Source organism: Puma concolor, chromosome D1 (assembly GCF_028749965.1).
Source record: "Puma concolor isolate L17-30 chromosome D1, mPumCon1.1.hap2, whole genome shotgun sequence".
Classification (NCBI taxonomy): domain Eukaryota; kingdom Metazoa; phylum Chordata; class Mammalia; order Carnivora; family Felidae; genus Puma; species Puma concolor.
The window spans coordinates 14,706,663-14,723,679 of record NC_141676.1 but is presented as its reverse complement, the minus strand read 5'-3'; the positions used below and the strand labels follow the sequence as shown (position 1 = coordinate 14,723,679).

At 36.0% G+C, this 17,017-nt stretch overlaps 2 protein-coding genes across 2 annotated transcripts; one reads left to right on the top strand and one right to left on the bottom strand.

Annotated features, from left to right (window-relative positions):
* Positions 1-1,498: 1,498 nt before the first annotated feature.
* LOC112865256 (olfactory receptor 4P4-like) lies at positions 1,499-2,486 on the top strand. Its single transcript, XM_025928294.2, has one exon. It carries the CDS (start codon positions 1,502-1,504, stop codon positions 2,429-2,431), a length of 930 nt encoding a protein of 309 aa, XP_025784079.1. The 5' UTR covers positions 1,499-1,501; the 3' UTR covers positions 2,432-2,486.
* Positions 2,487-7,080: 4,594 nt separating this feature from the next.
* Positions 7,081-8,067, bottom strand: LOC112865251 (olfactory receptor 4P4-like). Its single transcript, XM_025928289.2, has one exon. It carries the CDS (start codon positions 8,017-8,019, stop codon positions 7,081-7,083), a length of 939 nt encoding a protein of 312 aa, XP_025784074.2. The 5' UTR covers positions 8,020-8,067.
* Positions 8,068-17,017: the final 8,950 nt, after the last annotated feature.

The following is a 17,017-nucleotide window of genomic DNA, read 5'->3' as shown; positions in this document are numbered from 1 at the left end:
ATCATGTTTTTCTTCAAGGCTGTATGAAGAAAAGTATTAAAAATGAGCTTAGATTCTTGGAAGGGACTAATGGTACGCTTTAACTACAGAGGCACGTTGGCAAATTCATTGAAAATAAACAAAAGAAAACAAGAAAACAAAAAAGGGGCATCTTGGTGGCTCCATCAGTTAAGCGTCCAACTTCAGCTTGGGTTGTAATCTCACAGATCATGGGTTCGAGCCCCACATTGGGCTCTGTGTTGACAGCTCAGAGCATTGAGCCTGCTTGGGATTCTGTGTCTCCCTCTCTCTCTCTGCCCCTCCCCCACTCACGCTCTGTAAATAAACATTTAAAAGAATTAAAAAAAAGAAAATAAGCATATTCACTATTTAAATTAAAGCTATTTTAAAAATATCTTCTATATATTTTTTCTGATTACAGGAATACTGAGAATATATGTAATAGCCTGAAAAATGGTCCTTGGGATGCACTTTTTATGGAATCGTCATTATTTCTACAAGAAATAATTCATTCACCTTAAAAAATATAAGAAAAATGGTGAAATCATGATTTATTCATGCAATCTTTCATTTATTAAAAAAAATAATGATTGAAGTCCAGTATGTGTCTAGCAAGTGCCATTCATGCCTGTTTGAATTGCTCTAGCATAGTGTGTGTCTTTCAATATTAAGTATTTCATTCTTTTCTTTTCATCTATTTCCGTCAAAAGACATGTCACAGCCACTTGCTCCTCAGCTGGTATCATATTTTCTTTATTGCTGGCTATACTGTTGATAAATATTAAATGGTTCCAACCCAGAGTCAGGACTTAGAGTGAGACAAATGAATTACTCATCTTGTGTGCAAACAGCTCAATAATGAAGATAGTAAGATTTTTATGCAGTATTTAAAAAATGCAAATTCCACCATAAAAAAAAACCCCAGAATTTTATTTATTTATTTTTCCAAGTTTGTTTTAAGGAATTCCAGCTGGCTAACATACACATAATATTAGTTTCAGGTATAGAATTTAGTGATTCAACCCCCCACCCCCTTCCAAAAGAAAAAAAAACCCTGGAATTTTAAATAAAGACAGGATTCTATCTTACAATTGTGTAATTCACCTCACTTGCTTGGATTCCAGCCTGGATATTTCAAACCATCAAGCAGATGAGTTACTCCAGGAAAAGAAATGCATCCCCTCTAAGCTCACCTTTTCCATCTTCTACATAAGATGTCTGTGCATCTTTGTTTATGACATGAGCGAGTATGACCATTAGTATTATTCCTTTTCACTCTACAAAGTAACCTGATCTGTTAAATTATATGTTAAGCCTATTCATAAAAGCTTAGAAGTACTTTAAAATGTACTACAGGAAGCTGATGAGATAAATGAATTTATTTTTACAACACTCATTCGAATCCACACCATGCTCAGTCAATATTTCCCATGAGGACTTGTCATTTTTCTTTTTTTCAGGAAAACCTGTTGAGACTTAACTGCATTAGACCGTGGAAAATATGAACAACGTCACTGAATTTGTTCTGTTGGGACTTTCCCAGAACAAGAAAATTAAAAACTTGTGCTTTCTACTATTCTTATTTTGTTACATAGCTATTTGGATGGGAAACTTGCTCATAATGATTTCTATCACATGCAGCCCGCTAATTGACCAACCCATGTATTTCTTCCTTAATAACCTTGCACTCTCAGATCTGTGTTATACCTCAACAGTGACACCCAAGCTAGTCACCGACTTGCTGGCAGAAAGTAACATGATTTCTTATACCAGCTGTATGGCACAGCTTTTTGCCATGCATTTCTTTGGGGGGATTGAAATCTTTATCCTCACAGCGATGGCCTATGACCGCTACGTGGCCATCTGCAAGCCCCTGCACTATACCATCATCATGAACAGGCAGAGGTGTTATACCATAGTCACTGCTAGCTGTACCGGGGCATTTCTGCATTCTTTTTTCCAGTGTCTCCTTACCATCAATTTACCTTTCTGTGGCCCCAATGAAATAGATCACTACTTCTGTGATGTGTATCCTTTGCTGAAACTGGCCTGCACAGACACCTACCGAGTTGGGATCCTAGTGGTTGCCAACTCAGGCATGATGGGCTTGGTGACCTTTGTGGTCTTGGTGCTGTCTTACTTGTTGATATTATACACCATCAGGGCTTACCCTGCAGAAAGCCGCACCAAAGCACTTTCCACCTGTAGTTCCCACATCACAGTTGTTGTTCTGTTCTTTGTGCCTGTTCTCTTCATTTACATTAGACCAACCACAACTTTCCCGGAAGACAAAGTGTTTGCTCTCTTCTACACCATCATTGCCCCCATGTTTAACCCTCTCATTTACACATTCAGAAATGTGGAGATGAAGACTGCCTTGAGAAAAGTGTGGTGCCAGAAACTATGTTTTATTGGAAGGCAAATCATCTGAAAGGCATTTTCCCTCCTCATTACATATCTTACTTACGTGACATTCATTGTCTTGAAAAACCATGAACTCCGCTCTAAGAAAAATAAGCATAGACATTGGTGTCAGTGATATTCTCTCTAAGTTCATTAAACCATGAATTTTGCTCTAGGAAATATAAGCATAGACATTGGGGTGACTGCATTAATATAATAATTTACCTTGAAATACTTTCTTTTTTCTTTATTGTTTCTTATTTTTATTTTTCCCTTGTAATCTGAGTCCTCATTTCTTTGCTGAAGTTCCGTTACACTTTTCGTTGATATATTTTTCCTTTGGATTCTGTCCATAAGTTGCTAACTGAAAGTCCCTTTTTCTAATCTCCCTATACTTTGGATTCATGAATGAAATCTTCAGATGTACATAAACCGCAATCCTATTAATCATCCCAGACATAAACGGTCCTCCCTGTGTTCTCATCAAAAAGGAGCATCAGAAACTTAGAATCATGTTTTCCACTTAGCTCTTTAGTTTCCATATTCATTGCAACAATTTAAAAAGCAAATACTATTTAAATAGGGTCTAAGGAATAAAAACATTATTTATGTAAGGAATAATGGTTGTATAAAAACCTGAAGAGTTTTTCTAAAATGACTTAATTATATCATGTAAAAATCACAGCATTTTAATAATTACAAATATTTGCTATAAAAATCCTCTTTATATTGTAATAAAAAAGTGGTATTGGTAATAAATAAGGTAGCTATATAACTCATTCTCCAAACTGAGCCTCATTTGAGTGTAAAATGGGGGTCTACTGATACTTGTGCTGACACAGCAGACATAAAATGAGATTGCACCAGGAGAGTAGGATGTTTGGCTACTTTTAAATGTCTGAGAAGTATGGATGCCTTAGACAGAAAGGCTAGTGGCAGTTACACTGTAGAATCTCCACTTAATATTACTTGGGGCCAATGTGACTGTAAAAACCAATATAAATTCTGGCATTGAAACTACTTGTTTCAACATGCTTAATTTATTTAATTTAAGAATATGCTTAAATTTATTTTTTCCATTGCCATCAGAACAAAAACCATAAATTTCCAATTTCTATAGAGCATCTATAGCTCTGGATATCCATTGATGTCTGCAGAATTGAAAAGTTCTTCAAATAATTGAAGTAAATAACTGTTTTTGTCTTAATTATTTAATGAAGTCAGACACATTGGACATCATGAAAGTGGAACAAACATTATATTGCACAGTTTAGGGGGGAAATGAACAGAGACTGAATATATATATAAACAAATACATAAATAGAGCAGCAAAAAAAAAAAAGTCACAGCACAGTGTACAATGAAAAATTTTAGGGAGTTCAAATGGAAAGATATGATTGGTTGTTGACCCACTTGAATTTAAATAAGTAAATTTAAAATAAAAAATAAACTCTAATTCTCTGAAAAAAAATGACTGGAGAGCTGTCTTCAGAAAGGGCATGTTTGTAAAGGTATTAAAATTTTGGGGCGCCTGGGTGGCTCAGTCGGTTGAGTGGCCGACTTCGGCTCAGGTCATGATCTCGTGGTCCGTGAGTTCGAGCCCCGCGTCGGGCTCTGTGCTGACAGCTCGGAGCCTGGAGCCTGTTTCAGATTCTGTGTCTCCTTCTCTCTCTGACCCTCCCCCATTCATGCTCTGTCTCTCTCTGTCCCCAAAATAAATAAACTTAAAAAATAAAAAAATAAAAATTAAAAAAAAATTTTAAGAGAATTGTTACTAGAGCAATTGATAAACTAACTGGGTCTTTAGTGAAATTCTTATGCAGCCTACATCATGACACATATCAGTTTATACGAGTTCATTAAAGGTAACTCTTGGAGTAGTAAGACAACTATTAACGAATGCTTTATTTTTAACACTTGATTTTGGTTTACACTCTTAAATTTATTGTCTAATGAAAATTACTTTTGATTATATGTAACTAGTATTACAAAGTAAAATAATAACAGAGATGACAATTATGATTCAAGTGGTGTCTTATAACACTCAAAATAAAAAAGAAAATATGACGTTAGCAACAGCGGGTAATTAAGCATGTGAATGAATAATATCTTCCTACATGAGAGACCCTGGAAAGACAACTAGTCTTTCCTCCTCTTTTTCTTCTTCTGTAAAATGGAGATAATAGTAACTGCCTCATAAGGTAATTATAAAAATGGAAGGATATGAGTATTGTTCTTAGAAAAGAAACTGCTCAAAATAATTTTTATTGTTGTTATTATCCCCTAGCATCTGTAAATTAATTTCTGTGGAACATTCAAATTAAAACAATTTAACATAAATATTTAATTTTATACTTTGAAATTTTTATTTTAGAATTTTAAGCATAATGATTTTTGTGACTTATGCCCATACATGTGTAAGTAACATTATAATAAAGCATGATTTCAGTCAACACAAGTTATTTTTGAGGATCTTTTTCTTAAAAAGCTCTAAAACTGAGGCTCCTTGGTGGCTCGGTCAGTGAAGCATCAGACTAGATTTTGGCTCAGGTCTGTAACTCACAGTTCATGAGTTTGAGCCCCACATCAGGCTCCACGCTGGCAGCGTGGAGCCTGATGGGGATTCTCTCTCTCTCTCTCTGCCCTCCTCAGTTCTCTCTCTCTGTCTCTCTCTCTCAGTAAATAAATAAACTTTTTTTTTTAAAAAAAGCTCTAAAACTTTAATTTTGAATTAATTATCTAATTATTGGCTTTATTTTACAGATAAGTAAACTGAAATTTAGAGGTTAAAAGTTTTCTAAGCATCAAACTGGAACCTAAAGAGGCAATTACATAGTTTGGTAAAGAAAAGACTTTTGGGGTGCCTGGGTGGCTCAGTCAGTTAAGAGTCCGACTTTGGCTCTGGTCATGATCTCACGGTTCATGAGCTCCAGCCCTGCATCAAGCTCTATGCTGACAGCTCAGAGCCTGGAACCTGTTTCAGATTCTGTGTCTCCTTCTCTCTCTTTCTCTCTCTCTGAGCCTATTTCAGATTCTGTGTCTCCTCTCTCTCTCTCTCTCTCTCTGTCTCAAAAAGAAATACATATTATAAAATTTTTAAAAAAAGAAAAATAAAAATAAATTCTCGTATAAATTGATGTCAACAGTCAAAGTTTATCAGGCTTGCCAGCAAGAGGGAAATTTTCACACTAGCCAGATCAAGATTTCACTTTTTTTTGGTCTTTTTTTTTATGTTTATTTATTTTTGAGAGAGAGTGTGAGTGGGGGGAGGGTCAGAAAGGGGGACAGAGGATCCAGGATCCGTAGCAGGTTCTGCGTTGACAGCAGCAAGCCTCATGCAGGGCTGGAACTCATGACCATGAGATGGTAATCTGAGCTGACATCGTGACCTGCACCAAAGTCAGATGCTTAACCGATGCAACCACCCAGGTGCCCAAGAGTTCACTCTTGATGGTGTCATGTATAAAAGAAAAGGTAGAAGGGGTGCCTGGGTGGCTCAGTCAGTTAAGCATGGGACTCTTGGCCTCAGCTCAGGTCTTGATCTCAGGGTCGTGAATTTAAGCCCTGTGTTGGGTTCCACACTGGGTTTGAAGCCTACTTAAAAAGAAAAAAAAAAAGAAAAGGAAAGGAAAGGAAAAGACAAGGAAGAGAAAAGAAAAGAAAAGAGAAAAAGTAGAAGACGGAGTCAGATAAGATTTTCAGACTAGATACAACTGAGGAATGCCTTGTTTAAAAAAAACAAAACAAAACAAAACAAAACAAAACACCACATAGTTGGGTGAGTGAATCCACCTTCTCCAAAGATGCACTTCTTTCCATTAACTTTCATCCGAGAACTGCTTAAACATTCCATTCCCTTGTACTTGCTGACTCACTCTATCATCTATTTATCATTTATCCATCATCTTTCTCTCTCTTTTTCCTCTCAGCATCCCCATCTATCCCATCAGTAAACCTGCTCTATATTTTATATGAAATATTATTTTAGGATTATTTTAAACTTGAATTTAGATAGTATGTGAAAATCTTTTACTTTGAAAAGGTCCTTCGTTTGGAGAGATTTATATTTTCTTCCTGCAGTACAAGTAGTTGTGGTTACTCCTTGATTATATATATTTTATGTCAAACCAGTTAAAATAGCATGAATTCAGCCATACTAATCTTTGCTACCCATACACATTTTGGAGGATCTTGTCTGGATGATTGGATCCAGGGTAGAATCCTGTCTGGTCTGGATGAAGCCAGAATATTTAGAAGTAGAAAAATAAGCAGAGAAGGTACATATCAGAAGTATCTAATGTCTAAGTAGGTCATTAAGCCATGAAGGTGGTTCCTATAAGGGATGAGAAGCAGAGCTATGTGACAAGATATTTATAAATTCATTCAATAAATATTTATTGAACTCCTATATGTGATATAGACTTTGCTGGCTACTAGGAAATTAGCAGTAAAATAAATACGATATGCCCTTACTTTCATGGAACTTAAAATTTAGCGAAGCAAGAAAACAAGGGAAGCACACCCGGAAAGGAATATGAAAGAGTAATCCACTGATGGCGTTTTGTTGTTTAAGGCTTGCCTTTTGCATGTTGTGACTGATTTTTCCATCGGCAAAGAATCAGAGAAAGGGGGTGTGTGATGAGAAGATACCCATTTACATTTAAAGATGACGAGCCTTCAAATCATTGACTTCCCTTTCCAAAACCTTGCACCGCACCAAACTTTCCTTATGGCATTTTTCATCTCTGTGTTTCTAAGTGTGTAGATAAGAGGATTGAGCATGGGGACAATAATTGTGTAGAAGAGTGTGAACACTTTATCTTCCGGTAAAGTTGTGGCAGGTCGAATGTAAACAAAGATGACGGGTGCAAAAAACAGGATCACCACCGTGATGTGGGAGCTGCAGGTGGAAAGGGCCTTGTGGCGGTTCTCTGCAGAATATGCTCTCACATTGCATAATATCATGAAGTAGGAGGCCATCAAAACCACGAAGATCCCCAGTCCCATCAGGCCGGAATTGGCAATGACTAAGAAACCAATTTTGTGTGTATCAGTGCAGGCCAGTTTCAACAAAGGATATACATCGCAGAAATAGTGATCTATTTCATTGGGGCCACAGAATGGCAGAAAAATTGCAAGGAGAAACAGGCCAATGGAATGCAGAAACCCACCTGCACATGATGCTCCGAGAATTGAGTTACATCGTTGTCTACTCATGAGGATGGCATAATGGAGTGGTTTGCAGATGGCCACATAGCGGTCGTAGGCCATTCCTGTGATGATGCAGACCTCGACCCCCCCAAAGAAGTGTGTGGTAAACAGCTGTGTCATGCAGTTATGATAGGAAATGACCTTCTTCCCTGTCAGTAAGTCAGTCATTAGTTTGGGTGTCACAGTGGAGGTGTAGAGGAGGTCTGAGAGGGCAAGGTAATTAAGGAAGAAGTACATGGGCTGGTTAATTAGCTGACTGTAGGTGATAGAAGCCATAATAATCAGATTCCCCAACCAGATAGCGAGGTAACAGAGTAAGAAAAATAAAAAGCAGAGGATCTGGACTCTCTTACTCTTAGAAAGTCCCAGGAGAATAAATTCAGTAACATTATTCCTATTTTCCATGATCCGATGCTCCAGAAAGGTATCTGAGAGGACAAAAGTAATGAAGCAAATAATTGATGAGACAATGGAAATCTAATATTCAATTAAAATGGCCTAATGCATATTTTAAGACCTTAGCCATTGGGAGATCCACTGAAATCACTCATTCATTTAACAAAATCCTTTTAAATATCTAGTGCCAATACTCGTCCAAGAACTTTGGATAGCATGGTGAATTAAACAAAGTCCGAGTTTTTGTGTAGTTTACATCCTTTTGTGAGAAGACAGGAAATTATGCTCCCTAAGAATAAAAGGGGGATATCTAATAGTGTTAAGTATTTATTCAAGTACTAAGTCAAAGTATACGTATTAATGTAAATAGCGTTAAGTGTTAATTCCATCAATGTTAAGTGAACAATTTTAGGATGTAAACTGGAGAATTTACTTGAACAGATGGTTTCTAATGAGGTCACAAAAACAGTGGAGAGCATGTGAGTGATTTATACAATGCTGGGCATATAATCAATGTTAAATAGATACTAACTAAAAAAAACTGGGGTCGCTTGGGTGGCTCAGTCAGTCAAGTGTTCTACTTCAGCTTAGGTTAGGTCATCATCTCACGGCTTGTGAGTTTGAGCCCCGCCTCTGGCTCTGTGCTGACAGCTGAGAGCTTGGAGTCTGCTTCGGATTCTGGGTCTCCCTCTTTCTCTGCCCGTCCCCTTGTGCTCTGTCTCTCAAATATGAATAAACATTTTAAAAAATTAAAAAAAAAAAAAAGAAACAACTGGCAAGTACACAGTTTGCTAGAGGCTTAAAGGAATAACAATACAGGACTAGAAATGACCATTAATCCACTAATCAAGTAATTCATGATAGAACTAAAGAGGAAGTTATTTTTCTAATTTTCCCTGTAGTTTTGAGGGGTTTATAAGAGAAAATAAGTATAGAAATTACTCCATGAAATTTTTATATTACTTAAGAGTTCTTTGTAGCATAATGTAGCTACTGTTCTGTTTTTCCTATTTCTTTCTCTTTCAGGATTATAAGAAAACCAACCTTACTTTTAAAATTTTCTTGTTGGTTCAGTAATTTTTATTTTATTCTTTTAAATGTTTATTTATTTATTTTGAAAGACAGAGAGAGAGAGAGAGGGAGCACCTGAGCAGGGGAGGGGCAGAGAGAGAGGGAGAGAGAGAATCCCAAGCAAGCTCCATGCTGTCAATGCAGAGCCTGATGTGGGGCTCAATCTCATGAACCATGAGATCAGGACATGAGCCAAAATCGGGTTGGATGCTTACCCAACTGAGCCACCCAGATGTCTCTGGGTCAGTAATTTTTAAATGAATGAAAACATGTTTATACATCACTGATATCTTCTGCTTTTCTGTTAAATTGGATGTATTCTACTACAAGAGAAATTAAACTTAACAATAATTAAGAGCCATGTAGTTGAAAAATACTAACTTTAGAATTAATACTTAGGAGTCAATGGTGCTTCTTTATAAGAAATATATATCCAAAGTGCAAACATTCTTTAGTTTATATCAAGTTATGTTATATCCAAGATAAATTAATTTAAATATTTAAGTAAATTATTAACAATGGCTATTTCATGATAATTACACTACACAGATTTTAGTTTCCCAATTTATACTTTTTTTATTGCCCAAAACTTTTACCATGAACCTCTATTCATTTTTAGAAAAAGATATATTTTATAAATATGTGTATTTTATACATCTAATGTTTATGATGTAAGTGAATTTGAAAGTGTCTTTGTAAATTTATCTTTTTATCCTGTCCATTTATCCTTTAAATGTAGTTTAAAATATTGAAGGATTATGCCCACTAGATTCTGGAAGCCCACTTAGATTTTTATAGGAAACTGAGGCCAGGGGTCACACTGAAAATTATTTATCCTTAAGTGAGAATTTATTGAGAAACAAAAATGTTTTGATTTTTGTCAGGTTTTTTTTTTAGTTGAACGATAACACCCACAAATTTGCTAAATAAAAGGAATGTTTCAATTCTGTGTCAATAATACCAAAGATCTTGCAATGTCAGACAAAGAAATAAGGATTCAGAAAATGCCAAAGCATTACACAATTTTAAATACTGTTGTCACAAGACTGTGACTCAGCATGGGATGAAGAAATGATATGAGGGGCGCCTGGGTGGCTCAGTCGGTTAAATGACCGACTTCGGCTCAGGTCATGATCTCACGGTTTGTGAGTTCAAGCCCCGCGTCGGGCTCTGTGCCGACGGCTTGAAGCCTGGAGCCTGCTTTGGATTCTGTGTCTCCCTCTCTCTCTCTGCCCCTCCCAAGCTCACGCTCAGTTTCTCTCTATCTCTCAATAATGAATAAACATTTAAAAAAATTAAAAAAAAGAAATGATAGGAAGATCAATGTAATTTCTTTTGAACCACTCCATATTTTTTTCTACTTATCAACCCCTTCAAAATAAGCAGTGTTTCAGAAAAGTTATTTGAATTGCCTTTTTTCAGGTGATCAATTATGGTTGCCTAAGTTGGAAATATACAAAAAAGTGGGCTCCTTTAATTTCAAAATACGTCCTCAAACACAATACTTTAAAATAATGGAGTTACTTTCCTCCATCATTTTCTTCCTTACCTTCTTAGAGAATCTGCCCACACAAGTGGCATGATTCTAGAAAATGATTTCTTCATATTCTGTCAAATAGAAGCAGTTATACGACATTCCAGGTAATTATCTGGTAAGTGCACTGTACCAATAGATCTTTCCCCATCCTGTTAATTGCTTATTCCCTACAAATCAGACTCCCATCCATACGATAAAGAAGTTGGATTAGATAATCTTTGAAGATCTTGCTCCCCTGACTTTGACTGTATAACTCCCGATTCATCAGTAGTTTGGGGAAGACATCTGTCTGCCTCCCTCATGCCTTCCCTGCTCCATTGGATAAATTGACACTGCAGAAAATATAGTATTAGCAAGTTCACTGCCATTTCTGTGCCTCAGTTTCCTTCTCTGTAAAATTGAAGTAACAATAATACCTCCTTATAGGGTGACATTTTGAAATAATAAAGTTAATAAGTGGGAAATTTCTTAGAGCAGTGTCTGGAAAGTATTAGACGTTTAATAACTGTTAGCCACCTTCCACAATGACTGAACGTAAGATCAAAGCCCTAGAGAAAAATGTAAGTAGACCAGATCAGAAACTGTTATCTGATACTATCCCTGCCTTCACAATATTAGGAATAACAAACTTTGGAGATGGACCCTAGTTCTTAACATAGCTCTGATACTTAAATGCAAGATTCTTCACTTCCTTGAACATTTTCTTCCTTCTTCCATAAAATGAACATTGCAGTGCCTAACTTACAGAATTACTGAGAAAGTCAAGTAAAATAATGCATATGAAGCTCAATGTTAAAAAACATACTAGTTGCTCCGTTTCCTCCTTGCAACTTCCTGTAGTGTTATAAACGTAGGAGATACTCAGGATATTCAAGCGGTAGGAGATCCCACTAATTAAGAAGTTAAGTTCTAGTGCTATATAAAATAAGATATAGGACTTGGCTCCAAAATTCATGGAAAAATCTTGGGAAAAATATGTAACCTCATTTCCTTCATTCACAAAATGAGTAATACTGTAACTCTGAGGTCTATTGTAAAGATTTGGTGAGTTTATTTATGTAAAAGCTTAGTACAGAACCCGGTATGTAAAAATTAGATATTTGATGAATATTGTTAGCATTAATATTTTCATTTTGGCCATTTCGGTGGACATAAATATAAATTAAGAATAATAAGTCAGATTATGATTCTTATTACAAATTGTGAATAGCTTATTAAAAGCACATATTTCAACACAGGTAGATGAAGGTTAAGTAGATAAGACATAGCATAGTTTCCCTGCCATAAACAATCTGTTCTTTTTTCTTACCTGAGGGCTGGGGTTTCTCACATCAGGATTAACATTCCCATAACATTAAATACAAAATCTTTCCCACCTTGTCAGCTGACCTTCAACCCAGAAAACTGAAGGTCAACTTCTCGCTCACTACAGTCATTTAATGCTTCTATTTTCTTTCCTTTGGATTCATCAACCTTCTGTAAATTAGATGGATGTTCAATTCCCCTTTCACCTCGAAAAAAAAATGTCTATATTAAACCTGGACAAAAAGAAATGTACCCCTTAGATATTATACAATGGAGCAGGTTGATTGAAAATTTTGCCATACACTTTTGCTTCTTCAGTCTTAGAATCATACGGGTATTTTAGTCTTTAATCATTTTATATTCAGCTCCTTTACTGAACTTCTGTCCAGGGACCTCCTAAGCCAGTAAACCCCTCTCCATATTCAATTATCCTCTACTATGGAATATCAAGGGCTAATGAATAACTACATTCATGATATTCTAAATGAGGCCAAACAGATAAACCCACAAATACTTTGATAGCTGTTGAGGATGCGGCACTAATGACTAGAGCATCCGACACGCATATCTTCAGCCCACATAGCTACCGTGTGTTATAGATGGAAAACAAAGCGGAACTTTCCCCAGATCGTAGAGGTTGTATTTTCAATGGTTATGGAAGTTTTCCCATGCAAAGATTTCTTAAAAACATCAGATACAAATGGCATTCGGAAGGACTGGTGTATTCTTTTGAAGTAAAATGACTGGCCTCTTTATGAGCTGGATTTAACTTACCAGCTGCTTCGCTCAACAGACAGATTTCTTGTAAGCTGAGGCTTCACGCCTAAGATAAAATTGGAAGAGAAAAAAAATTAACGTTGCTTTGCAATAATAAATCTTAATTGCATACAGTCTTATGAAGGAACTCTTGTGATATATCAACAAGAGCGATACCATTGTAAACTGAGCCAGATTTGAGATCTTTGCAAATTATTTTTTCATTTCTGAAAAAGAAATGTGTCTCTCTGACATTCATCTTACCTTCTAAAAACTTACATATATACTAAGTATATATATACTTTTTGATATTTATATATTAATGTATTTTTATATATTATATATAACGTATATATACGTTATATATACGTTATATATATATATTTGATATAGATATCGAATTGGTATTTAAAGCAAATTTTGAGAAAACATGTTATATAGAATAGCTCTCAACATCTCTGAGGGTTTACAAGTTTCCCATCAGTATACTTTGCCACAAATATAAACCATTGCTTACATTTCTCTCTAGTAACAAAGTTAATAATTGTATTTCCCTAATGCATAGTATCCAAAGCACTGAGATTAGATGTGGGACATGGGACTAGAAGGAAACGTCGAATGCAATGTTCGTATGTCAGTACAGGGCAGAAGTGGGTGACTGAGGAAATAGGAGAGAGCTAAAATGAGAAGCACCAGAGAGCCTTATGACCCAGATGAAAAGTACAGACTGTAGACCCAGGTTAAAGAGTTATTTTTTTTTTTCCCAGAAAAACAAGCCTATTAAGGTGTTGGGATTTCTAACTGATGCTTGGAAAAGACGCCTTTCCTTTGCCACTATTCTTTCATGAAGCTTTTCTGCTCCCATGGGTTCTCTTGCTTGGTGTGCATGTAGCTTAGAAGTTTATCTCTGTATGACAACCTCCTTTATTAAATTAAATTCTTTTATATTGTTATATGATTATATTATTAAAATTTCACATATGTGTATTTTTGAAAACACAGAAGAATATTATAATAAATAAGATGGTTTCCTCAATTTCTTCATTTAAAAAATATTTACTGTCACCGGGGTACCTGCACAACTCGGTTGGTTGAGTGTTCAACTTTGGCTCTGGTCATGATCTCATGATTCATGAGTTCAAGCCCCAAATGGGGTTTACTACTGTCAGCACAGAGCCTGCTTAGGATCCTCTGTCCCTGTCTCTCTGTCCCTCCCTGCTTTCACCCTCTCAAAAATATTATGGAAAGAGCCTAAATGTCCATCAAATGATGAATGGATAAAGAAGATGTGGTTTATACATACGATGGAATACTACTTGGCAATGAGAAAGAATGAAATCCTGCCTTTTGCAACAACGTGGATGGAACTGGAAGGTATTATGCTGAGTAAAATAAGTCAGTCAGAGAAGGACAGATATCATGGTTTCACTCACATGTGGATCTTGAGAAACTTAAGAGAGGACTGTGGGGGAAGAGAAGGAGAAAAAAATAGTTACAAACAGAGAGGGAGAGAGGAAACCATAAGAGACTCTTAAATACAGACAACAAACTGAGGGTCAATGGCGGGAAAGGGGGTGGAGGAGAGAGGAAAATGGGTGATGGGCATTGAGGGGGGCACTTGTTGGGATGAGCACTGGGTGTTGTATGTAATTAAGCTAATTTGACAATCAATTATATTCATAATAAATTAAAAAAAAACATATATGTTTACTGTCACCTACATCTAAAAAGTGTGAGTTGGATAAAATTCAGTATAAAGAATGCATATATTGGTGGACAAGACAGTCTCTGACTTTAAGGAGGCTAGAGACTAAAAGAAGAGGCAGATAATAAACCAGACAAATATATGATTACAAACAGCATATTCAAAAGCAAAGAACAGGGAACTGCTAGTCTTTTTTTTTAAACATATGGAAACTTTATTAAACAGTGAATCTTTAACTTTTCTATGTTATTTGGCTACTGCAACTTGGTTGTCTCTTGAATTTGCATTGAAGTAATTCTACAAGACAATTGTATTTTCTCATCTTTTTTACATCTAAAAAGTCTTGTCTTTCTATCTGTTCTAAAACTGCAAAGACACGATTAAATTAACAAAAAATTTACTTTGTCCTTACCGTCTGCCTGAAAGCTTAATAGAAATTGTCATTATTAGGGGCGCCTGGGTGGCACAGTCGGTTAAGCGTCCGACTTCAGCCAGGTCACGATCTCGCGGTCCGGGAGTTCGAGCCCCGTGTCAGGCTCTGGGCTGATGGCTCAGAGCCTGGAGCCTGTTACCGATTCTGTGTCTCCCTCTCTCTCTGCCCCTCCCCCGTTCATGCTCTGTCTTTCTCTGTCCCAAAAAATAAAATAAAAAACGTTGAAAAAAAATTAAAAAAAAATTGTCATTATTATTGAAATTGTTTTAAACAGCACATGTTTAGGAATGCATCTATTTTTATAGATTGTTTTTTACATTTTAACAATATTTTAAGACATCTGCATGCTCCAAATATTAATATTCATGTTTTCTTCCTCATTTCAAGAAAGTTACGTTCAGTGGGAAATTCCTCTAATCTATTTGTGTTCTGAAAGTAATAAAAGAAGGAGTTACAATTGTATTAGTATGTCTCAATTTCTATTTTTGAAATATTAATTATAATCTACACTATGTAGGAAACAGGTGTATGTTTGGGAGAAGGTGGGAGGCTCTAAACTCAGACTGCCTGGTTTCTTTCTTTCTTTCTTTCCTTTTTTTTTTAAATTTATTTATCTGTTTTGAGAGAGAAACAGAGCATGAGCAATGGATGGGAAGAGAGCGAGAGAGACAGAGAGAGACAGAGAGAGAATCCCAAGCAGGCTTTGTGCTGCCAGCATGGAGCCTGATACAGGGTGTGACCCCACAAGCCAGGAGATCAAGACCTTAGCCAAAGTCAAGAGCCAGACGCCCCTCAGACTGCCTGGTTTAAAGATCACACGTTCTACTGGTTCTGAGAGACTTTACTGTAGGCTTAAAATAATAAATGGATTTGACATCATAGTAAAATATTTTAAAACTCTACAATACGCAGAGGCTGGTAAACATAGCCTACATTTGTATCACCCCAGACTCCTTGATGATAGGATTAAATTCTCAGTTTCTTCCAGTTTATTTCAACACTCTAAGTTTACCAGGTGTTACATTGTTAAAACGCCTTCTTTGTTTGCCAATTTAGCCTGTAGTCTCTTCCTTTCAAGTTGAAAGTTTCCTGGGGAACATTTTAAATATGTCCATATGCTCCACCCGTAAAAAAGCATTTTATAAACTTACAATATTAGACTTACAGCCCAGAAACAATTTATCTCATACGTAGCTTTATTTATTTTTTTATTTTTTATTTGTTGAGAGAGAGAAACAGAGTACTAGCAGGGGAGGGGTGGGGGGGGGGGGCGCAGAATCTGAAGTAGGCTCCAGGCTCTGAGCTCTTTGCACAGACCCTAAGGCAGGGCTCGAACTCACGAACCGCAAGATCATGACCTGAGCTGAAGTCGGATGCTTAACCAACTAAGCCACCCAGGCACCCATAACTTTCTCTAAAGCAACCAATGGCTGCAATGATTTCATGAAGCATGCCCCAAACTGGGAATTAAAGATAATTTGTTTGCTATTAATTTAGTGAGATAGATGCTAAAATTCTGCAAGACAGCTTGATTCATCTATAAAATGGAGTAGATTATACTTCTATAAAATGGAAAATAGGAAAAATGGTAAAAATATCTAGAATTAATAAGAAAATTGGTAAGGTAGCTAAATCTAAGATATGTATACACAAAATAAATAGATTGTATTTAATCTAGGAAGAAAAATAGAGAAATAGAAAAAATATTCACAATAATGAGAAAATAATGTTATTTACAAATACATTTTACTAAGAAACTCTGGATCAATAGGAATAAAATCACATGACCTTAAGTAAAGCCATATAATAAACACTGACAGAATCAGATCTCAAAGATTTAGATCAGGAGATATCATAAAAATAGCCATTTCCTGAATTAATATATAAATGTAATTACGTTTTCCATTAAAATCCAAGGATATTTTTGTTTTCGTTTTGATAACATAATCCTAAGGTTTCTGAAGAAGGATAAGTGCTCAAACAGGGGCAAAACTCAAAAACAAAAAACCCCAAACCCAGATCTCTATTAGTTGAAATTTCCCTCAGTTAATTGGGAACTATTCCCAACTGTTAATAGAAAACAGGTTAGGAACTTAAGCAAGTATTTCTTTTTTTTTTTTTTTTTTTTTCAACGTTTATTTATTTTTGGGACAGAGAGAGACAGAGCATGAACGGGGGAGGGGGAGAGAGAGAGGGAGAC